The sequence below is a fragment of the Myotis yumanensis genome, unplaced genomic scaffold (genome assembly GCF_028538775.1).
Source record: "Myotis yumanensis isolate MYYU_CA2020_CCGP unplaced genomic scaffold, mMyoYum1.0.hap1 SCAF_13, whole genome shotgun sequence".
Taxonomy (NCBI): Eukaryota; Metazoa; Chordata; class Mammalia; order Chiroptera; family Vespertilionidae; genus Myotis; species Myotis yumanensis.
Window position 1 is genome coordinate 56,738,841 of NW_027223764.1, and position 24,075 is coordinate 56,762,915.

The 24,075-nt window shown below is 49.0% G+C and overlaps 1 protein-coding gene across 5 annotated transcripts in view; it reads right to left on the reverse strand.

The window, feature by feature from the left end:
- The window catches only part of WDFY4 (WDFY family member 4), a 228,714-nt gene that overhangs the window by 188,164 nt on the left and 16,475 nt on the right, over window positions 1–24,075 (reverse strand). For all 5 annotated transcript variants that reach the window (XR_011473609.1, XM_070433182.1, XM_070433181.1 and 2 more), the window contains exons 6-10: window positions 23,152–23,341; window positions 21,385–21,542; window positions 19,470–19,922; window positions 16,743–16,847; window positions 14,210–14,400 (exon numbers count right to left, since the gene is read on the reverse strand). Coding sequence is in view for 4 of the 5 variants with exons in the window: in XM_070433182.1 (XP_070289283.1) it covers window positions 14,210–14,400; window positions 16,743–16,847; window positions 19,470–19,922; window positions 21,385–21,542; window positions 23,152–23,341 (1,097 nt within the window). In the remaining variant the exon portion in view is untranslated. The remainder of the gene's footprint in view (window positions 1–14,209; window positions 14,401–16,742; window positions 16,848–19,469; window positions 19,923–21,384; window positions 21,543–23,151; window positions 23,342–24,075) is intronic.

The window sequence follows — 24,075 nt, forward strand, 5'->3', positions numbered from 1 at the left end:
CTGGGGGAGGGACTGTGGGAGGTTGAGGTACAGTAGGTTGCACCCCGTCCAGCCTCTGCGAAGGCATGGTGCCTGAACCGGGCCCGTGCTGCTGCCTCTGTGGCTGCCTCTGCGGAAGGGGCAGCACTGGGACCAGGCTGCACCGCCTTTGCAGAGGGGGCGCAGTGCTGCCTTCTCACCACCTCTGCAAAAGGGGCTGTGTTTGGACCGGTGGCGCTGGAACAGCCCGCCCCCCCCCCCCCCCACCCCGCATGAGTGCCAGCCCAGCCCACCCCTCCCGTATGGCGCAAGCCCTAGGCCCTCACAGCCACTGTGGCTTTGTCTGAATGGATGTCCGGATGGACATCCAGAAGACATCTGCCCTAATTAGCATATTACCCTTTTATTAGTATAGGTTATATGCCAACAAACTGGGCAATCTGAAAGAAATGAATACATTTCTAGAAACATACAATCTTCCAAGACAATCAAGAAAAAAAAAAATAGAAAGTCTGAAAAAACCTGAATAGGCCAATAACCACAGAAGAAATTGAAGCAGTGATCAAAAATCTTTCAGCAAACAAAAGCTATGGTCCAAGCAGCTTTACTGGGGAGTTCTACCAATCATTCAGAGAAGAATTAAAACCTATCCTCCCCAGACAATTGCAAAAAATTCAAGAGGAAGGCAAACTTCCAAGCTCTTTCTATGAAGTCAGAATTACCCCAATTCCAAAACCAGATAAAGACACCAAAAAAAGAAAAAAGAAAAAAAAAGAGAGAGAGAGAGAACTATAGGCCAATATCTTTGATGAACATACTAGTAGATGCTAAAATCCTCAACAAAGTTCTAGCAAATTGGATCCAGCCTTACATTAGAAATATCATGCACCATGACCAAGTGGGATTTATTCTGGGAATGCAAAGATGGTACAATATCCACAAATCAATAAATGTGATACATCACATAAACAAATTGAGAGACAAAAATCACATAATTATATAAACCGACACAGAAAAAACATTTGACAAAATCCAACACCCTTTCTTGATAAAAACTCTCATCACAGTAGAACTAGAGGGATCATACCTCAACATAATAAAAGCCCTATATGACCAACCTACAGCCAACATCATACTCAATGGGCAAAAACTAAACTCATTTCCCCTAAGAACGGGAACAAGACAGGGATGCCCACTTTCACCACTCCTGCTCAATACAGTACTGGAAGTGCTAGCCATAGTGATCAGACAAGAAGAAAAAATAAAAGGAATCCAAATCGGAAAAGAAAAAATAAAACTGTCTTTATTGGCAGATGACATGATACTGTACATAGAAAACCCCAAAGACTCCATCAAAAAACTACTAGACCTAATAAATGAATTTGGCAATGTAGCAGGATGCAAAATTAACACCCAGAAATCTATGGCCTTTTTATACACCAATAATGAACTCACAGAAAGAGAAATGAAAAAAAAATCCCATTTATCATTGCACAAAAAAAATTAAGATACCTAGGGATAAACTTAACTAAGGTGGTAAAAGACATGTACTCGAAAAACTACAGGACATTGAAAAAGAGATAGAGGAAAACATAAACAAATGGAAGAACATACCATGTTCATGGACTGGTAGAATCAACATCATTAAAATGTCCATACTACCCAAAACAATATACAGATTCAATGTAATCCCCATTAAAATACCAACAGCATATTTCAAAGATATAGAATAAACTCTCCAAAAATTCATCTGGCATAAAAAAAAGAAGACCCCAAATAGCCACAGCAATCCTGAGAAAGAACAAAGTTGGAGGGATAACAATACCTGATATAAAACTATATTACTAAGTCATAGTTCTCAAAACTGCCTGGTACTGGCACAAGAACAGACATATAGACCAATGGAACAGAACAGAGAACCCAGAAATTGATCCAAGCCATTATGCTCAATTAATATTTGACAAAGGAGGCAAGAGCATACAATGGAGTCAAGACAGTCTCTTCAATAAATGGTGCTGGGAAATTTGGTCAGATACATGCAAAAAAGAAATGAAATTAGATCATCAACTTACACCAAACACAAAAACAAACTCAAAATGGCTAAAGGACTTAAATGTAAGATGGGAAACCATATAAATCCTACAAGACTCCATAGGCAGCAAAAGAGCAGACAGGTGTCTTAGCAATATCTTTACCGACACAGCTCCTAGGGCAATGGAGACTAAGGAGAAAATATACAAATGGGACTACATCAAAATAAAAAGCTTCTGATCAGCAAAAGAAACCATCAACAAAACAACAAGAGAGGCTACTGCATGGGAGAACATATTTGCCAATGTTATATCTGATAAGGATTTAATCTACAACATTTACAGGGAACTCATCCAACTTAACAAAAGGAAGATAAACAATCCAATCAAAAAATGGGCAAAGGACCTAAGTAGACACTTTTCGAAAGAGGACATACAGAAGGCTGAGAGACATATGAAAACATGCTCAAAGTCACTAATCATCCAAGAGATGCAAATCAAAACGACAATGAGGTACCACCTCACACCTGTCAGAATGGCTATCATCAACAAATAAACAAATGACAAGTGCTGGTGAGGATGCAGAGAAAAAGGAACCATCATGCACTGCTGGTGGGAATGCAGACTGGAGTTTCCTCAAAAAGTTAAAAACGGAACTCCCATTTGACCCAGTGACCCCACTTCTAAAAATATATCCCAAGAAACCAGAAACACCAGTCAGAAAGGACATACGCACCCCTATGTTCATAGCAGCACAATTTACAAATAGCTAAGATTTGGAAACAGCCTAAGTGCCCATCAGCAGATGAGTGGATTTGAAAACTATGGTACAGCCCTAACCGGTTTGGCTCAGTGGATAGAGCGTCGGTCTGCGGACTGAAGGGTCCCAGGTTCGATTCCGGCTAAGGGCATGTACCTTGGTTGCAGGCACATCCCCAGAAGGAGGTGTGCAGGAGGCAGCTGATCGAAGTTTCTCTCTCATCGATGTTTCTAACTCTCTAACCTTCTCCCATCCTCTTTGTGAAAAATCAATAAAATATATTTAAAAATAAATAAAAAAATAAAAACTATGGTACATCTACACAATGGAATACCAAGCCACTATAAAAAAGAAGGAACTTTTACCACTTGCAACAGCATGGATGGAACTGGAGAGCATTATGCTAAGTGAAATAAGCCAGTCAGAGAAAAATAAATATCACATGATCTCACTCATATGTGGCATATAATGATCAACATAATTTGATGAACAAGAATAGATCCAGAGACAAATGGCAGGGGAGGGGAGTGTTAGAGAGCAACCAAAGGACTTGTATGCATGCATATTAGCATAACCAATGGACACAGACACTAGGGTGGTGGGGGCTTGCCCAGGGTGGGAATTATTGCTGGGACTGGGGGTGGGGGAATCAATTGGGAAAAAAGGAGACATATGTAAAACTTAAGATAATAAAAAAAAGAAAAAATCTGAACAAACCAATTACAAACTATGAAATCGAAGCAATAATCAAAATAAGTTCAATAAATAAAAGTTCTAGACTGAATAGCTTCACAGATAAATATTACTAAACATTCAAAGAAAAACTAACACCTACCTTTTCAAACAATTCCAAGAAATTTAAGAGGAGTGAAGACTCCCAAGCTCATTTTACAAGAGGAGCATTATCTTAATTCCAAGACCAGATAGAGACACTACAAAGAAAGAAAATTATAGGCCAATATTCCTGATGAACATAGATGCTGAAATCCTCAGCAAAATATTAGCAACCTGAATTCAGCAACATAAAAAAGATCAATACATCATGATCAAGTGGGATTTATTCCTGGGATGCAAGGTTGGTGTAATATTTGTAAATCAATTAACATGATGCACCAAATAAACAAAATGAAAGGTAAAAATCATCTATATATATAAAAGCCAAGCGACTGGAATGACCAAACGACCGGAACAACCAGTCGCTATGACGCACACTGCGACCGGCCAACCGGCCTGATCAAGGGCGGGACCAGCCAGCCAACCTCCTGTGGCCCCTGTCCCCAGCTGCCCCCACTCCCAATCGGCCCCCGACTCTGATCGGGGGCCGGACCAGCAGCAAACCACCGGCGGCCCCTCCCCCCTGGCCGGCCTGGCCTGATCAGCCCCGATTGGGGCAGGCTGGCCGGACCCCACCTGTGCACAAATTTGTCCACTGGGCCTCTCGTATGATAATATCAATGGATTCATAAAAAAATATTTGACAAAATCTAGCACCTATTTATAATAAAGTTTCTCAGCAAAGTGGGAATAGAGAACATACCACAATATAATAAAGACATATATGAAAAACCCAAAGCCAACAACATACTTAATGGCCAAAAACTAAGAGCTTTTTCCTTAAGATCAGGAACAAGACAGGTGTCTGCTTTCACCACTCTTATTCAACACAGTATTAGAAGTCCTAGCCATAGCAATCAGACAAGAAGAAGAAATGAGGCATCCAAATTGAAAAGAAAGAAGTAAAACTGTCATTATTTGCAAATGACATGATATTGTATATAGAGAACCCTAAAGATTCCACCAAAAATGACTAGAATTGATAAATGAATTCAGCAAAGTAGCAGTATACAAAATACATATTCAGAAATCAGCTGCATTTTTATACCCCAATAATGAACTATCAGAAAGAAAAACTAATAAAACTATCCCACTTACAAATGCATTAAAAAATAAAATACCTGGGAATAAATTTAAGCAATGAGGTAAAAGACCTGTACTCAAAAAATTATAGGACACTGAAGAAAGAAACTGAAGAACATATACAAAAATAGAAGCATATAACGTGCTCATGGATAGAAAGAATTAACATTAAAGTGCCCATAGTCCCCAAAGCACTCTAGATTCAATGCAATTCTTACAAAAATACCAATGGCATTTTTCACATAACTAGAAAAAATAACCCAAAAAATTATATGATGAAACCATAAAAGATCCCAAATAGCCTCACCAATCTGGAGAAAGAACAAAGTTGGGGATAGCACGCTACCTAATGCCAACCTATACTACAAAGCCATGGTAAACAAAAGAGCAAGATACTGGTATAAAAACAGATATACAGATCAATACAACTGAATATAGACAAAAATGCCTACACCTATATGGTCAATTAGTATTAGGACAAAGGAGGCAAGAACATACAATGGAGTAAAGACAGTATATTCAATAAATGGCGCTGGGAAAATTGTATAGACACATGCAAATAATGAAACTAGACCACGTTTTTACAGCATATATAAGAATAAACTCATAATAGATTAAAGACTTAAATGTAAGGCTTGAAACCATAAAACTCCTAGAAGAAAACATAAGCTGTAAAGCTTACATTTCTCTTAACAACGTATTTTCTGACATGTCTCCTGTGCAAGGGAAATAAAGGCAAAAAAATAAACAAATGGGACTACTTCAAACTAAAAAGTTTTTGCACAGCAAAGGAAACCATCAATGAAACAAAAAGACAACCGACTCATTGGGAGAAGATATTTGACAATGATACATTCAATAAAGGGTTAATATCCAAAATTTATAAAGAACTCATACAACTCAATACCAAAAACACAAACATTCAATTACAAAATGGGCAGAGGACCCACCTAGACACTTCTCCAAAGAGGACATACAGTTGGCCAATGGACATGAAAAGATGTTTAATGTCACTAATCCTCAGAGAAATGCAATTTAAAACCACAATGAGATATCACCTCACGCCTATCAGAATGGCAATCATTAATAAATCAACAAACAACAAATGCTGAGCCTGGCAGGAGTGGCTCATTTGGTTGAACATGATCCTGTGCACCAAAAGATTGCCAGTTTGATTCCCAGTCAGGGCACATACCTGGGTTGAGGGTTCGATCCCTGGTCAGGCCACATACAGAAGGCAACCGATCAATGTTTCTCTTTCATATCTCTCTCTCCCCACCTCCTTCTTCTATCTAAGCATGTCCTCAGGTGATAATTAAAAAACAAACAAAAAAATGTTGGCTGGCAAGGATATAGAGAAAAGGGAACACTTGTGTCACCACTCATGGGAATGCAGATTGGTGCAAGTCACTATGGAAAACAGTATGGAGGTGCCTCAAAAATTGAAAATTAAACTCCTTTATCACCCAGCCATTTTACTTCTAAGTATATATCTGAAGAAACCCAAAACACTAATGTGAAAGAATACATGCTCCCCTATGTTCATTGTAGCGTTGTTTACAATAGCCAAACTATGGAAACAACCCAAATGCTCATCAACAGATGAGTGGATAAAAATATTGTGTTGTATGCAATGAAATATTAGTTAGTCATAAAAAGAATGAGATTGTATCATTGGTAAAAACATGGATGGACCTAGAGGGTAACATACTAAGTAAAATAAGTCAGTCAGAGAAAGACAAATACCATATTATTTCACTTATACGTGGAATCAAAAGAACAAAATAAAGGAATAAGAAGTACAAATTGGTAGTTACAAAATAGGAAATATAATTAACTAGAAGCCCGGTGGACGAAATCATGGGGGGGGGGCGGGGCGGGGAGTGTGCCTCAGCCCGGCCTGCCCCTTGGGTAGGGTCTCTAGGCCTGGCTGGTGATCAGGGCCTATCAGGGCTATCTTTCTCCCAGCTGCCAGCAGCTGGGCCCGCCCCCACCACTGCCACTGCTTGCCATCTGTGCAGCGCTGCCTCCCCTTTCCCACCACCAGTCGCCTCTCTCTGCAGGTGATAGGCTTGGGGTGCTATTGCTTGGCTGGCCTGGGCCTCCCTCTGTGGGGTAATTGGTCACGGGGTCCCCAGATCAATTGCCTTGCAGAGGGAGGCCCCGCCCACCAGGCCAGGGCTCAGTGATGATCAGCGTGCAGAGTGTGGCCTGGGCCTCCCTCTTTGGGGCCATCACAGAGCTCCCACCCCAAAAGAATGCCCCACTGGCTGGTGGCCTGGGCCTCCCTCTGCAGGGCAATCATGGGGTGATGGTGCGGTCCCATGACCAATTGCATTGCACCCGCCTTGGCTGGCGTGGTGCCAGTGCGTGTCGTAGCCTGGTCGTCCAGATGGTCATTCTGCTGTTCGGTCGATTTGCATATTATGCTTTTATTATTATAGATAATATTGTAATAGCTATGTGTGGTGCCAGGTAGGACTGCAAATATTAGGGGAACACTTTGTGAAGTATGTGATTTTCTAAGCACTGTGCTGTACACCTGAAACTAACACAAAGTAGTACTGAATGTAGATTGTAACTGAAAAGTAAAATATTTTTAAATTTAAAAATATAGAGAAAAGAAAAGAAAATACCCCCAAACACAATGGCCACAATTGCTACACAAAAAAACACTAGAAAGAAAGCTGTTACATACGGTACATTGAAATTTCCAATCTGAGGCAATTGCAAGAGCAAAATTAGATCAACTTTCATGAAACTGTGAGAGTGAAGGAGCCTCAGCTTTGACAAATCTAGTTATTACTAAACCGGGCAATGTACTCAGCATGTGTCTAGCTCAGCTCTCCAATTGCTGGCAACAGGGGAGACTACAAGAAATTGTGTTCTGTGATATTGTCTATTTGAGATTTTTCTTGTTTCTTGAGATAGGCCTGTACTACTATAAATTTCCCTCTTAGGACTGCTTTTGCTGGATTTGGAGTCGCTGTGTTTCATTTTCATTTGTCTCAAGATATCTTTTCATTTCTTTCTTGATCTCATTGTTTACTAGCATATTATTTAGCCTCCCTGTGTTTCTGTGTTTTTCAGGGTTGTTTTTTTTTTCTTGAAATTGATTTCTGGTTTCATACAAGTGTCGTCAGAGTAGATGTTCGATAATTATTTCAATCTTCTTACATTTATTGAGACTTATTTGTGGCCCAACATGTTGTCTATCCTAGAAAATGTTTTATGTGCAACTTGAAAATAATGCATATTCTGCTGTTTTGGGGAGAAATGCTCTAAAAATACCAATTAAGTTTATCTGGTCTACTTTGTCATTTAAGGCCACCATTCCTTAGTTTACTTTTGTTTGGAAAAATCTACACTGATGTCAGTAGGGTGTTAAAGTCCCCTAGTATGACTGTATTACTGCCTCTCTCTCCCTTTATGTCCATTAGGTGCTTAGTTACCCATAGGTGCTTCTATGTTAGGTGCACCTACAGGTAATTGTTTACAAGGGTTATAGCCTATTGTTGGATTGATCCAACTATGATTATGAAATGTCTTTTGTCTCTTACTATGGCCTTTGTTTTAAAGTCTATTTTGTCTGATATCAGTATTGCCATCCCAGCTTTCTGTCTTGTTTTGTTTCCATTTACATGAAATATCTTTTTCCTTCCCTTTACTTTCAAGGTCTGTGTGTCTACAAGGGGTCTCTTGTGGACAACAAATGCATCAATCTCATTTTCTTATCCATTCAGCTACCCTACATTTTTTAATTGGAGCATTTAATCAATTTGCATCTAAAGTGGTTATTGATAGGTACATAATTATTGCCATTTTATTATTCACATTTATGTTGTTGTTTTTTCTTTTGCTACATCTTAAATACTAGTAAGTCCCTTTAATATTTCTTGTAATACTGGTTTTGTGGTGATAAACTCCTTAACTTTTCCTTGTCTAGGAAGCTCATTATTCCTTCAATTTTAAATGATAACCTTGCCAGGTAGAGTCGTCTTGGCTATAGTTCTTGCTTTCCATCACTTTGAATATTCTATGCCAATCATTTCTGGCCTGAAAATTTTCTGTTGAGCATTTAGCTGACAATCTTATGGGAACTCCCTTGTAGGTAACTAACTGTATTGTTCTTGCTGCTTTTAAATTCTCTCTTCATCTTCAACCTTTACCATTTCCATTATGTTGTGTCTTAGTGTGGGCCTCTTTGGGTTTATCTTGTTTGGGACTCTGCACTTTCAGGACTTGTATGTCTATTTCTTTCACCAGGGTTAGGGAAGGTTTTAGTCATTATTTCTTCAAATAGGTTCTCAATCCCTTGCTCTGTCTCTTCTCCCTCTGGTACCACTATGAAGCAAATGTTGTTATGCTTGATGTTATCCCAGAGGTCCCTTAAAATGCTCTCCATTTTTTATTCTTTTTTTCTATTCTGATTAAGTATTGTTTGCTTCTACTGCCTTTCTTCAAAATTATTAATCTCATCGTCAGCTCCATCTCATTTGTTATTGATTCCTGCTAGTGTATTCTCTATTTCTGATGGCGTTTTTATGACTTCTATATCCTTTTTAAAGGTTACTATCTTTTTGAAGTTCTCACTGAGTTTCTTGACCATCGTTATAACAGTTGTTTTGAACTCTATATCTGGTAGATTGCTTACCTACATTTTTCTGGAGTTTTCTTGTGTTTTTTCATTTGAAAGATGTTTATTTGTCTCCTCATTTTGGCTGCCTCTTTGTGCTTGCTTCTATGTATTAGGTAGGTCTGTATGTCTCCCAGTGTCTGCCGGGTGGCCTTACATAGTAGGTGACCTGTGGGCCTCGTGGCACAGTTTCCCTGATGACCTGACACTGGGGCCAGAAGAGGCTGCAGAAAGATGTGCTGTGTCCGTGTAGCCTGTGTGAGACATTCACTCCCGACAATAGTATTTATTTCTCTGAGTTGGAAACACACTCTAACCTTGAAGTGTGTGTGGTGGTGCTTCCTTCCTGCCACTGACCAGCCAAGGGAAAGGCTGAACACGTGTGTGTTACAGTGAGCACTGTGCTGTTTAAAGCGGACCTCCAGCACCTGGCCATGTAACCCGTGCCCTGAGCAGTAAATAAACCATGAAGACATCAGGAAATCTATGCTCTAGGACAGCAGTCGCCAACCTTTCAGACCGTATGAACACCAGTGGCCCACGGACCACCGGCTGCTCTAGGATGCTAAATCATCCAAATTTATGTGAAGTCTTTCAATGGCTCCTAAACCATTAGAGGTTGTCCAGGACATATGTAATGAATGAAGCTCTTTTGGTTATCATATGACAAAACAAATACCAGAAAAGGAAAGCAATTAAAAACAAAACTAATCAGATTACAGTCCATTGTCTGAACACTAAAACCCCCTCTTCCCTCAAGAAACCACCTTCTACTTTTGTCCAATTTGACACCAGCTGTTGCTCAGAAGGACTCCATCATTCGGAGTGGTGAGAGAAGGCATTTCAAAAGGAGAAGCCAGTAATGGTTCCCCTATGAGCTGTGTCTCTCAGAGTGTCTGGTCCCTAAAATTCCGGGATGGCCCTTTTCTCCTCCTGCTGGGAGGGGGGAGAAAGGGATGGCTGTCCTTAATTGCTGCTTTGTTTGATTTATTAAATTCAGGGTCATTATCTAGAATGGGGTAATCTCATTAGAACTTAGACTGCTCTATTATTTCTTGGGATGGGGTTAATTTCATATTTGCAGAGTCATGTAGTAAAGAGTTTGAAATCCAATACAAAGGCTTAATTTCATAGAAACTAAAGAGAAACATTTCTATCATAAAGGGAAATAAATACTGTGCTACTTCAGGAAACAATTTGTCAGGAACGGGGGGCCCAGGAGAAGGGTCTCCATTACTGTCACTCAACTTTGCGTGACAATGCATCACCAGGGCAGGAGAGTCTGCGGCAGGGAGCAAATTTAATCAGCTGAAGTCAAAGTAATCAGGCTGGGGTTGACACGTTTCAGGAAAGGTCAGCGTTAAGCCCATTTTCTCCTCCTTAACTCAGTTACCGTGTCATCGGCTGTGAGTTAGTATTCCTCCAGCTTGAATCTATAAAATGGATGTCTGCTGCAGAGTGCTAACTACGTTAGGACTAACAGGATTTATTTCACATTCTATTATTTGTTCTTCCTCATAATTTTCCATGTGTCATGCTGGAGGATCGGTGAGGTAATGTGATTAAGCTCAGACTTGAGCGGCTAAATGTATATTAGCAAATCAATCTGAATTTGTGCATAACCCAATCATGGTCCCACCTGCTGTGGAGGGGAAATTCATTTGCTTGCATTACGCTTTAACTCAGTTATCATTTGCCAGGACTCGGTGGTGCGGTCTGTGTTGGTATGGAAGTGCCACTGGGTTCGGCCACACCTGCCCTAAAGTGGGTGTTTCTGGAGGGATTTCTCCTTGGGAGCAGCTGGCGGATTCTGCCTCGGGGAGTGCAGGGAAGGGTGACGCCTGAGGTGAGTGCCCTTCAGAGAAGGCAAACCTTCCTGGGGGGCTGGTACTGCCTTCGAGGACCCCCCACTCCATGCATCCCCCTCATGTGACGTGCGACCCACTTGGCAGGCACGTGCTCTGGCAGCGGCTGCTCACTACTTCCGGAAGGGCCTCCAGCAGAAGCTCACCTGCTTCTGAAGCCCCAGCGGCTTCCCCAGATGACTCGGGGATGTGAATCGCACAGCAGATTTCAGCAAACCGGTCGGCGCTCACATGACTCTGTGGTGGCCGAGTCTGGAATGCTCTGGGGCCCCAACCCTCCCCACCACCCCCTGCAAAGGCAGGAAGTTGCCAGCCCTGCGCCTGGGAGAGTAGGGCAGCTCCAGGCACCCCGCGACCACCCCACAGCGCCCGGCACCCCGGAGAAGGCAGCATCGGCCCGGGAGCGACTGTTAAAACAGCGCACAGTGCTTGTCCCTGACGACTCTCCTGACAGTGCGATGCTGCAGTGATATTGCATCTGTAAAACACCACAATGGCTTCACATGGGTAATGCTAGCAACCCAGTCCTCCTACCCAGGCAGCACTCCCATAGGCACCTCTGGGCGAGAGAGGAAACAAGATGGGCTTTCCATGGGCAAAGCAGGGCTCTCCTACGACGAACCAGACACTCGGACTCTCCGAGCAAAGTAAACCCAAACTTCCTTCTCTTAGATCTGACTGTCCGTGTCAGACACAGACGGAGACCCCGGCCGCTGCCCAGCGGAGACCACGGCCTGGCTGCCGGGGCCCTGCTGCCCTGCCCCTGGGCACAGCGAGGCGGGTAAGACCAGCTGCACGCACAGAGAGGAGTGCAGCAAGCAGCGTGGCGTGGAGGAGCGGCCACAGGCTTTAACTCACTCTCACTCGTCTTAGGTGCAAACCCCACGCTGCCATTTAGTGTCAGAAGCTCTCAGATGTGCGTCTGTGGGAACATTACGAGGCGAGGGGACCACGCAAAGGAAGGCCCTTCCCAGCTGTGAATAGCCATCGGGGCTTGAGGCCTTGCTCCTACCCTCCTTACACGCCCCTTCAGCCCCTCCACTTCACTCCGCGTGCTGGTGTCTCAAACGGCACTTACCTTTCCGTTTTGGTTTCATATAAATCACCTTCAATGGTGTTTGGCCCTGGAACTAACTCACCCTCTTGTTTCCTGTCACCTGTGAGCTACAGGGAAGTCAGGGGCGTGTGTCACCTTTAGGCCACGTCCTGACAGGAGCACTTCCTCCGCGTCTGACACTGGCTCCACCGGGCCAAGGGCAAAGCAAGCTCACTCATTCCCGACGTGAGTAAATGGCCATTGATCAGTAAGGCCGATGGTTTCATTTTCTAAGAGCAACTTTTCTTTTTTCATTCATAAGTCCTCCAGGTGCTGTGTTCCCATCACACGAGCGTGTACTAGTATTTCACACGGGCTGTGCTGTCCAGTGTGGTGTGCTATTAACACAGGAGCGTGCATTTCACACAGAGCCGCGTTGTCCCATGTGCTGTGTCACTGACACAAGCATGTATTTTATGAGGTTGTGCTGTCCAGTGTGGCGTGTCCCTGAGACACGAGCATGTATTTTATATGAGGTAGCGTTGTCCAGTGTGGCGTGTTACTGACACACAAGCGTGTATTTTATGAGGTTGTGCTGTCCATGTAGCATGTTACTGACACACAAGCTTGTATTTTATGAGGTTGTGCTATCCAGTGTGGTGTGTCACTGACACACAAGCTTGTATTTTATGAGGTTGTGCTGTCCAGTGTGGCGTGTCACTGACACACAAGCTTGTATTTTATGAGGTTGTGCTGTCCAGTGTGGCGTGTCACTGACACACAAGCTTGTATTTTATGAGGTTGTGCTGTCCAGTGTGGTGTGTCACTGACACACAAGCTTGTATTTTATGAGGTTGTGCTGTCCAGTGTGGCATATCCCTGACACACAAGCGTGTATTTTATGAGGTTGTGCTGTCCAGTGTGGCATGTTACTGACACACAAGCATGTATTTTGTGAGGTTGTGCTGTCCAGTATGGCATGTTACTGACACATGAGCATGTATTTTATGAGGTTGTGCTGTCCAGTGTGGTGTGTTACTGACACACGAGATTGTATTTTATGAGGTTGTATTGCAAATGCTCGAGAGGCTCCAAGTTCAGCCTCCTGGGGTATTTGCATTTTTGTCTGCTCTTCTCTTAAGCAGCATGTAAGAAAAGAATGATTTTTCTAGAGGCATAACCACAAAGACGAGAGGAATAAAAGCAGGAACAGCCACCGAACAGTGACGGCTGCAGGGCAGAGAGGGGGCGGTGGTGACATTGATATCGTCTCTACTGCTTTAAAGACACTTTGATGGGGACCAAAATATCCCAAAGAGAAAAGCATACGCCCCTCTCCACTGCCCAGAGGCGACCCTGGTTCTACCTCCCTGCGCCCGCTGCCACCTTGACTGCTCTGTTCCCTTTTGCGGCTCAGGCTCCCCTGTGCGCCCTCCTGGAGCGTGGCAGGAGCTCCGGGTGTGAGGGCTGTGGCCCCTGGACGCTGTCACAGGCTCTGCCTTGGGCCTGGGACCTGCCAGGGGCACCCTGAATGCTGGTGAGGCACCATAACAGCTGCTGGGGTGCCGCTGATTGGGACGGGGTGCCGGGAAGCAGCTGCTGCCGGAGACTGTATTCCCCGGCCCTCCTGAGGCCACGGGGAGGCCTGCTCATGGTTCTGCCCCAAGAACACTGGCCAGAAGCTACCCTGTGCCCGCTCTCAGCCTGCAGGATGCACTGTGCGATTCTCCATGCTCCAGGCCTGCGTCTGCAGCTGGACTAGATACCCGGGGGCAGCTGTCCCCAGATGACGCCCTTCCCCAGCCATTGATGGGACCACATAAGAAAGAAATGTCTCAAGTGTCCGCTACGAGGGCGTGGGGTTATTTGCTGTTGCAGCTGGCGCCACCCTGTGTATAATTACAGTGACCACCTGACTGACTGAATGCACGGCCCATGGTGTCACCTGCTACCTGTCCGTGGGAAGCCCAGCACAGAGGATGTCACCTTTAGGAGATCCAGTTTCAGCTGCAGCTCCCCCTGCGTGGACGAGCACAGCGCGCCCACGATGATGCTCATGTACTCCTCGGCGTTGATGGCTGAGAGCTGCTCCAGGATGCTGAGGGAGGCTCCCCGGTACCACTCATCGTCCAGGAAGATCTTGATGAAGGGCACCATGCCGTGGTCTTTCAGGACAACTGCAGGCCAGACAGACAGACGGGCAGGGTGATAGGGGGCTGGCACCGTAGTCTCAATAATAGCCCCTCAAACAGCCATCAGCCCCTCACCCAGGCTGGCCAGGCACCCCAGCGGGACCCCCACACCTGATCCGGGACACCCTTCAGGGCAAACCAGCCGGCCCCCACCCGTGCATCAGGCCTCTATCCTATATAATAAAAGGGTAATATGCAAACTGACCCTAACAGCAGAAAGACTAGGAATGACTGGTCACTATGACACACACTGATCACCAGGGGGCAGACGCTCAATGCAGGAGCTGGCCCCTGGTGGTCAGTGAGCTCCCACATGGGGGAGCTCTGCTCAGCCACAAGCCAGGCTGACAGCTGCCAGTACAGCAGGAAAGCTTTTCCTTACAATCCACAAGTTTGTTTTTGCTACATTTTTATGTGTCTCTTTTGCCCTTTAGAAATGTTATTTTCAAAATCTATATCCAGTGTTAAAAGCAGAACAGGAAAAGAGAAACTGCACAGCTGAGAATTAAAAAGAAAAACTTTTTCCCCAGTCAGAATTCAGCTTTGGGGAAAATTTTTTTTTTTTAATTTAGAAACCTAAGTAATACAAACTTTATCTAGATATACTTCTGCCCTTTATCTATATACTAGAGGCACGGTGCACGACATTCGTACACCATAGGGGGGAGGTCCCTCAGGCCGGCCTGCACCCTCTCGCAGTCTGGAACCCCTCAGGGGATGTCTGCCTGGCATGGCGGCAGGTGGACATCCCCCAAGGAGTCCTTAGTGCTGCCACAGAGGTGAGACTCCCACCACCACCACCACTGCACTTGCCATCATGAGCCCAGCTTCTGGCTGAGTGGCGCTCCCCCTGTGAAAGCACACTGATCACCAGGGAGCAGCTCCTGCATTGACTGTCTGCCCCCTGGTGGTCACTGCACATCATAGCTTTTATCTACACTAATAAAAGACAGTGGGGGCCCCTCGATCATCCCGCCGATCACCCCACAGATCAGCCCTGATTGCCGGCCAGGCCTAGGGACCCTACCTGTGCACGAATTTCGTGTACCAGCCCTCTAGTATAGGATATAAAAGCCTAAGCTACCAAATGATCGAATGACCAGTCAACCGGTCGCTATGATGCGCACTGACCACCAGGGCGCAGACACTTTAATGCAGGAGCTGCCCCCTGGTGGTCAGTGTGCTCCCACGGCGGGAGCGCTGCTCAGCTGACCAGCAGACTCCAGTCATAAGGCTCATGGCTGGCAGTGGCAGGAGCCTCTCCCAATCTGGACTGACTGGGCACAAGCCCGCGGCAGGCACAGCAGGGGCTGGGATGAGCAGGAGTGGCAGGCAGGAGCAGCAGGCAGGGTTGGACTGCTGATTTCAGCCCAATCCCTGCAGGTGACACTGAGGGACCCCAGTTTCCACATAATTCCCCAATCCAGGGCTGGTGGCAAATCTCTCTCCCTCTCTCTCTCTCTGCCAAAATTCTCAGTGAAAACAAACCAGAATTGAAATTCAGAACACATTTCATTTCCAGGTAGTTTCTTGGGAAGGGGAGATTAGAGAAATTTGGCTGGTGGTATGTTTTTGTTTAAAAGGAATTCTAAGAATCTTTTCCCAGGATTGGTTTTTGGAGGCTCACGTGGAACGAGCAGGAAGAAGTAATGGATTATCCCGCTGGCGCGATGTGGCCGTGACGGGTCACTCCACGAGGCAGGAGGCTCCACTCCCGGGCCAGGGGCTCCCTCTGGGGAAAGCCCCGTGGGGGCCTTGGAGAGGCGGGTTCCTGAGCTCCTAACCTCAGAGGCCTTCTGCCACAGGATTGTCACTCACACTCGGTGTAGCTGATCTGTGAGGGCCTCAGAGAGACCCCGAGTCACCAAGCCCCTGCTGTCACTTGATGCGTTGCTTCACGGCACAATATGTGCACGTGCATATCCGACACCCGCTGTTCAAAGCAGCACGGAGCTGCCTGGTCTTGGGGAGCAGAATTGGGGATGAGGGAGCCCTGGGTGCACCACAGGCCCAGCACATGCAGTGAACTCCCTGAAAATGGCGAGCGCTCTTTGCTGTATTTTACGATTTGGATGTTTTAAAGCCCATAGACCAGCAGGGTATTAGTGGGTTTTGCATGAACGTGTGGAGGGGAGAGACTCTTTGGTCTCATCATTCAGGATGTGCCTTTGCTTCACGGCCCCATTTATCAACTTTAAAGTGAAAGGTGTCCACCGAGGTGCCCACCGGTTTCCCGATGATCGCGGCCACAGACCAGCCACTGGACATGACCCGCTCGCGGTGCTGCTCTCTCCCTGCTGTGACCCGTGGTCAGCGGCCGTCCTTACCCGCGTTCCGGACGGAGCCATTCAGCAGCGCGACTACGGTCTCCAGCATCACACCCGTCAGTTCCCGCTCTGGGTCCCGGACACCGGGGCTGGGCTCTTTGTTTCCTGAAACATTTAAGAAGCAGTAAAAAATGTTAATGTGCACGGCCCGATCCCAAATCTCCGACTGCATCCGTTTCCTACCCTCTTACAGAAAGGCGAATCTAATGCTTCCATTGTAAGGGAGTGCACATCCCAGGTATGAAGATGTAACCCCACTGCCCTTAGAGCAATGGTCACCACATCAACATCTCCTGGAGGCTCCTTCCTAAAACCCAGGAGCTGGTCCCTTCCCTGGGGTTTCTGACTTAGAGTTCTTGAGTGGAGTCCTATCGCTGTGTCCCTAACCAGTCCCATCTCTGCTGTTGGGCAGGTGTGAGGGCCAGGCTTGGAGAACCACTGTTGTGCAGGATCCCCAAAGCCCTGCCTTCTTCACCTTCCTTTGGATCCCCGTGTGTGGGGGCGTGGAGGGTGGGGCGGAGGGAGGCTGCCAGCTCACACCACAGGCACGAGATGCGTGAGAGACCGTGGAGTAGACTGTGTCCCCAGTAGCTCCATGAGGGCACACCAGGCCTGTGTGCTCACCTGAGTCCCCAGAGCCGAAAGAGCCTGACTCAAGAGGGAAGTTCAGCACATATGTGGGGAATGAATGAATGAGTAAAGGTAGCACTTATTAACCAGGAGACAAAGTATCCAAGAAACAGCAAGAAACGTAACAACAGAGGCAGGAAGTAAGATCAGATCCATCAGCTCACAAGAAGGTTCGCATTCTCCGGGAGTGGTCACAGGCCTGGGACTGGGTTTGAGAGTAAGTCTACACCAGGCTGCGGAGAAGCCTGCACAGCTAAGCTAACAAGAAGCACTGGCCCCACGTGGGAGATACTCTTTGGTCTCATGGTTTAGGATATGCCTTTGCTTCAAAGAGCAGTAGAAAGAAGCACATACAAGACTCGTGGAGACCTGGCTCGGCGCCCAGCTATGCCCGACGGGAGTGCCTGCTCCTCAGCCCCGCACCCCAGGAGGCACGGTCCTTCTGGGCTCCACAGCGGTGGGCGTTCCTCCTGGCGGTCGTCTGTCTCCATGTGTGGCACAGGGTGAAAGGGGTAAGATGACTGACATTTCTTGAGTACCTACTATGCACCAAGCACGACAATGGGTCCCTTCAGGCACTTCCCACTGAATTTTCACAACAGCCATAGATAGATAGATAGATAGATAGATAGACAGACAGATAGATAGATAGATAGATAGATACTTCCATGTTACAGAGGGGAGAAGAGGCTCATCGAAGCTAAGTAATTTGCTCACGATCGCTGAGCCCCTACGCAGCACAGCCGGGTTCCAGCCCAGGGCCGGCTGGCCCCACGCCCATGCGCTCTCGCTGAGCATCTTTCCCTCAGAGGCCAGGAAGCAGGCAGACTGATGACTGTAGCTTGAGTCTGAGCAGAATTCCAGAAGGGCCAACAGCTTGCGAGCCCGCTCCCTCCCAGCCAGGCAGTAGGAGGAGTAGAGGCAGGAAGGTGGAGCGAGGTCAGCGACAGGCTCCTGTGACGCGGAGTCGCTCCAGGCGGCAACCCAGAGGGGCAGCTGTGGGCAGATGGAGGGAAAGCCAGGGAAACTGAAACGATGTTCATACTCTGATTCTTGTCTGAAAGTTGGCGGAGGTGGGGGTTGCAGACAACCACAGAGGGGCCCCAGCAGAGCGGGCCCATGGGTGCGGTCAGGCAGCGAGGGAACCCGGGCCAGCACTCCTGAGTGTGTCCTGCTGCAAACAGGGTCCTGAAGTCCCCCGGGGGGAGCAGAGGTGCTGATGCTGAGAGTCCAGAGTGTAGGGGCTGCAGGGGGAGGAACAATGCCAAGGAGCCATGGGCACACAGCCCAGCAGGGCACACAAGGTGTGGCCAAAATTCGGAGGGGCAGCTGAACGGCAGGGACCCCTGCTCCCAATGGGAGACCATTGGGCCCAATAGCACCGGGTGAGCAAGGCGGCCGCATCCAGGCTCCCCAGCCAGTCCCCACCCGAGCCCCACGCCTCTCTGAGCTCCTTTCCCTTGGCCCTTCCCCCGCCATCTCCCCATCTCCACACTCAGGCAACACTCGGGAAGGAAATGTGTGAAAGCTGAGAATTCATGGGCCTGAGATAGCTCCATGAGTCTGTTAAAATTACACCCATCCTGCCCTGGCCAGCCAGCCCAGTGGTTAGCGTGTCAGCTCATGCACCAAAGGGTCACAGGTTCAATTCCTAGTCAAGGCATGTACCTGGGTTGCAGGTTCACTCCCCGCTCTCCTGGCCAAGGCACATGCTGGAGGCAACCAGTCAATATGTCTCTCTCACATCGATGGAGTCTCTCTCTCTCTCTCTCTCTCTCTCTCCCTCCCTCACCCCACTCTCTCTGAAAAGCAATAGAAAAAATATCCAGGTGAGAATTAACAACAAAAACAAAACATAAAATTACACCCATTCCCCTCATCTCTCCATGGGGAAGCTCAGGCTAGTCATAGGAGATAGGGAAGCTGCTGCTCTGTGAAGTCATGTGCCCTGGAGTTCCTTCCCTGAGCCCCATGGGCCAGTGACAGGGCAAGCCCACTTTCTCAGTTGAGCTGATGAGCAGGAGGGTGGGCCTGCAGAACCGGCCCAGCTAACGGACGCCCAGCCTGTCCCCCTCCACCTCCCAGGCTTCTGCACACCTGACTTCCTCAGGACCTTGGCCCGCTTCCGCAGCTGGGCGAGCAGCAGGCCCAGGAGCCCCGAGTCCCGGAAAATGTCTGTGAAGAGTGGGTCCGCGCCGGCGATCCTGAGGACACTCTGCAGGGCCCTGAGGGTGCAGAGTGGCTCGGAGCTCTCCATGATCAGGCGCTGCACCTTCCCCAGGATCTCGTGTGGCACGTAACGCAGCTCGAACACCAGGGCCTCCAGAAGCTGGAAGAAATGTGTCTGCACCTGGGCCGGCTTCAGGGGCACGAGCTCCACGAACTGCGAGATGGGCTGCAGGGTCCACTCCAGCAGGAAGAAGTTGCGGGCGTTCCAGGCCCACATGGTCCTGATGGCCGAGAGCACGTGTGTGCAGAGGAGGGCGTCGCTGGCTTTGTGGAAAACATTCTGCAGGACCTGGAAGGCCTGGAGGTTCTTAACGGTCACCCCTGAAAAGGAAAAAGATTCTACAGGTCATTTCTCCTGCCTCTGCCTAGAGATGCGTGATTGCCTTATCATCAGGGAATACCGTTTAAGGTTTCTGTTTTCTAGCTCCTGTGGGTAGAAGCCTATCAGAAGTCCCGAAGCCCAGCTGCCCAGAGTGTAAGGCCCGAGCTGCACTGTCCGCGACGAGGTGGGCGAGAGCACTGGGAGGGTCACCCGTGTGTAAAAATGCACTGGGTTTCCAAGACATAGCAAAGAAACATGCAAAAAAGCCACTAACAATTATTTGTAATGACCACATGTTAAAATAGTCATACTCTGGATATGTTGGGTTAAATAGAAGGTATTATGAAAAATAATTTAAGCTGTTCCTATTTTTTTTTTATAAGGCAACTAGGACGTTTAAAATGAGGGAATGCGACTCACATTGTATTTCCATCGGGCAGCACTGGCTGAAGGATTCATTTCCATCAATTGAAATCAAATTATTTTAAACATTACCGAGCAAAGTCTGCTTCATTTGTAAACAAGCTGTTGAATAGACACCCCTGACCGCCCCCCCCCCCCCATTCTCCGCAGCTTGAAGGTTAGGCCCGTTCCCTCTGGCCCGGGGACACCCCCTCTGAGGCCCTGACTGCAGCCAGCCCTGCCTCAGACATCAGGGCCCTCCCTCTGGTCCAGACACTTCCTTGGGAGCTGGGGTCCCATCCTAGGGCTTTTCCTAAACTTCCTCCCTCCTCCCCACCCGCTCCGAGGCCTCTGCACTCTGGTCAGCTCAGGCCTCGGCACCGTTTCCCCAGATGCTCCCAGTCACTGTCTATTTCCCGCCTGTGCTCCCTGCCTTTAAACCTCTTCCCTGCCTCTCTGCCTGGACAGCCATGCGAGGCCTTGAACACACCTCTGTGCAGCGTGTCCTGACCCAGAGCCCACCCACCGCTGGAGTCACCGCCGCCCTGATGCTGTCATCGGTCAGGTTAGGCACATGGTCGCCGAGCAGGTACGGCTGCAGGTATGTGTGACCATCTCCACAGAGGATTTGCAGGGAGCGGACACCCAGTGCCCAGCACGGGGCAGAGAGCTGGCTGCAGAAAGCACCCCGCATGTCCCCTGAGCTCATCAATAAGCGTGGGCCTCGCCAAGAGCCGAGCAGGCACGGACCTGAGCCGGTGACCGTCTCAGGGCCGAGTCATTAGACCCGCAAATGCTCTTGCACCAGGGACGGTGAGGCCAGGGGCTCCCACTCCTACTTGATAGTCCCCCGCCTTTACTAGGTAACCGTGCACCCTAAGTCCCATCCAAGGCATCTAGAAAAACCTATGAAGGAGAGATTTAAATCCATAGGCCATCTCCCCAGATGTGTGACAGAACTAGACCTCAAGTGTTTGTTTCTTTACAAAGACCGGGTGGAAGCCTGGGCAGCCCTGTGAGGGCACCGTGCCCACTGCGGGTACCTGACCCGGCACCCACCCGAGGCCTCCTGGTGGAACTTGAAGCCTTCCAGCTGAGGGTAGGTGACACTGTCAAACACCTTCAGCTCCGCCCGCCCGCAGGTCGTCAGCCACACCACCAGCCCCAGGAGCTCCTCCAGGTGGGGATCCTCTTCGCGCAGGTGCAGCCCGTCGTACCTGCAGGGACAGGGAGGCGGCTCCTGGGCTTGGGGACCAAGAGCCACGTTTGCTCACGGTGCTCCTCACGGGGTGCAGAGGCAACGGGATTGACGTGCTGAGAAAGACCCCAAAGGTCCCCACCACGTCAGCACCGAGAGGCAAGGGCAGCGCCTGGGTAAGGTCAGCTGCTGGCCAAGGTCAGCCTTCGGCCTGAAAGTGCAACCAGAACACAGAGGCAGCCCCGGCCTCTGCTCACAAGGTTGCTTTCTGTGGCCCGACCCCAAAAGCCATGTGCTTTGGGCAGGAGCACCCCAAAATGAGAGCTTTCACATTTCTGAAGAGCAACAAAGGGGAAGAGTCTGACCTGGCCAGGCCTCCAGCCGATTTCAGGGCTGAGCACTGGTTCCTTAGCTGCTGGGAGGGGCTCGCACTGGGAGGAGGCCCTGCTATGCCCACAGTGTGTGAGTCAGCATGTGACCACGTAAGGCAGAAAGGAAAGCAACGAGCTGCCCGGGCCTGGGACAGCTCCTTCCCTCCTGCCTCCACAGGAAGTGGGGGCACCAGCACCCATTTAACCAAAAAGTGTTCAGGAGCTGCTGTGACCTAGGCCTTCCTGGTGGCGACAGCCAGGGGGTCAGAGTTCAGACTAATGTGAAAGGTGCGTCATCACAGGGACATGTGTCCCTGTGGAGGAAGGCCCTCTGGTTGTCATTTAGTCACATCATTTTGGAGACAGCACTGCGGGCTTCACCGCCAGACAGCAAGCCTGACTCAGCGGAGTCCCTGAGCCCAGTGCGGGCTGTGTCCCAGAGGAGGCCTGCTCACACTCGGGCAGAGCCGGGGAAGATGTGAGCCCCGCCGTGCCGTGCCCCTAAGGTCAGTGGCGTTTGCAGTCCCAGACATTCTGTGATTCTTCTCTTGGCTTACCCACCCCCACGCCCCAACCTGAAGGTGACGTGCTGGTCAGAATAGAGCCAGCCAGCTGAGTTCTCCTGACCCCGCGGAATAGTGTCTGCGCTTGCTTTCCCAGGGACTTAAGGGGTCAGGACTCAAGGGCGAGGACGGGAGAAGCTCTAGGAGACAGAAGGAGGCAGTAGGGAGCGTTATGGAGCCAGCGTCCCATCAGCGACTGGAGCCCAAGCCTCCTGGGCTCTGGGGGGCAGGGTGCCACTCTCCCCTCCACCCCCACCCCACAAGCGGTAACTTTGCTGGTTATTTATCCATCAGCTTCTGCCCATCACGGGTTGAGGACTGCTCGTGGGGGCCATTCCCGGCACTTCCTGCCCTTCAGCACATGGCAGCGCCCATTAGAGCCGTCCCAGAAAGCCCTCCAGCCCTCCACGTGGGCTCCCACGGCGTCTGTCGGGCGGGATGGCATGGAAGTGGTCCATGCCACCAAGGGACTTGGCACAATTATCACCACCAGCCACTGGCTCTCCAAGGGAGTGGCTCTGGCTCCCAAGCCCACTGCACGTTGAATTACTTTTGCAATAAAACTCTCTCTGGCCACACTCTACAGAGAGGTGTGTTTCAGACACGCGGGGAAGCCCGCGGATCTTTCTCTGAGGCACCCAGTGATTCTGAGGAGCGAGGTTCGGGGGTTCTCCCCACCAGGCACAGCGCTTACCGGAGGAACACTTTGAGCAGCAGAGGGTAGCCCTCCCCATTCTCAAACTCCAGGAGCAGAGCCTGGGAGACAGGGTAGGCGTCCTTCACGAAGCCCAGGACCAGGCCCGCAGCCTCGCTCAGCTCGGGGGCGGGGAGCGAGTCCGCCAGCCGGGAGAGGTTCTGGAGGCAGAGCTTGATGCAGTCCCTGGCTGCGGGAGGAAATGCAGTCTGCTCAGAGCCAGGCTTTACTGCTAGTCGTTCCCTCCTGCCCTGCCCCGCCCCCTCTGGGCTGCACACCAAGATGTGAGTTAATCCAAAGCATTTTTCTTTTGCTCTTGGATCAAGAAGAAGACTCCCCCTGGGAATCGCCATCCTGAGAGCAGGCTCTGCAGGTTGGACGGAGGCTGAGACAGGAGGGAAGCCTGTCAGCCCTCTGCTCCCAACCCCCAGCTCCTGGGAGGGGCTGGGCCACTGGGTAAGAGATGCCAAAGAAGCAGCTCCGGAGGTGGCAGAGAGCAGTCTGAGGACAAGTGCAGGGGAGGCCGTGGGTGTGTGCGAAGGAGAGGGGACAAAGATGGTGGGTCTCAGCACTAGAGTCAGGGGTCTGAGCCCCACTACGGGACACAGGGAGGTGGCTAAGCAGGGCCACGGTGGGGCCTGGCCATGGCAGTCCCCCAGGGCTGTGGGAAGCCAAGGAAGACTTGCACTAGATGAGAAGTATCACTGGATTTGCATTTTGACTGATCACTGTTTTTATGGCTCTTTCATGGGGAGAAGTCTCTTCCAAGTGCGAGAGTCAGGAGGAGTGCCAGAAAGTGAGAGAGAGCTGGAGAAGGTGAGGGAGAGCTGAGGAGGTCAGGGAGAGCTGGAGAAGGTCAGGGAGAGCTGGAGAAAGTGAGGAAGAGCTGGAGAAGGTGAGGGAAAGCTGGAGAAAGTGAGGAAG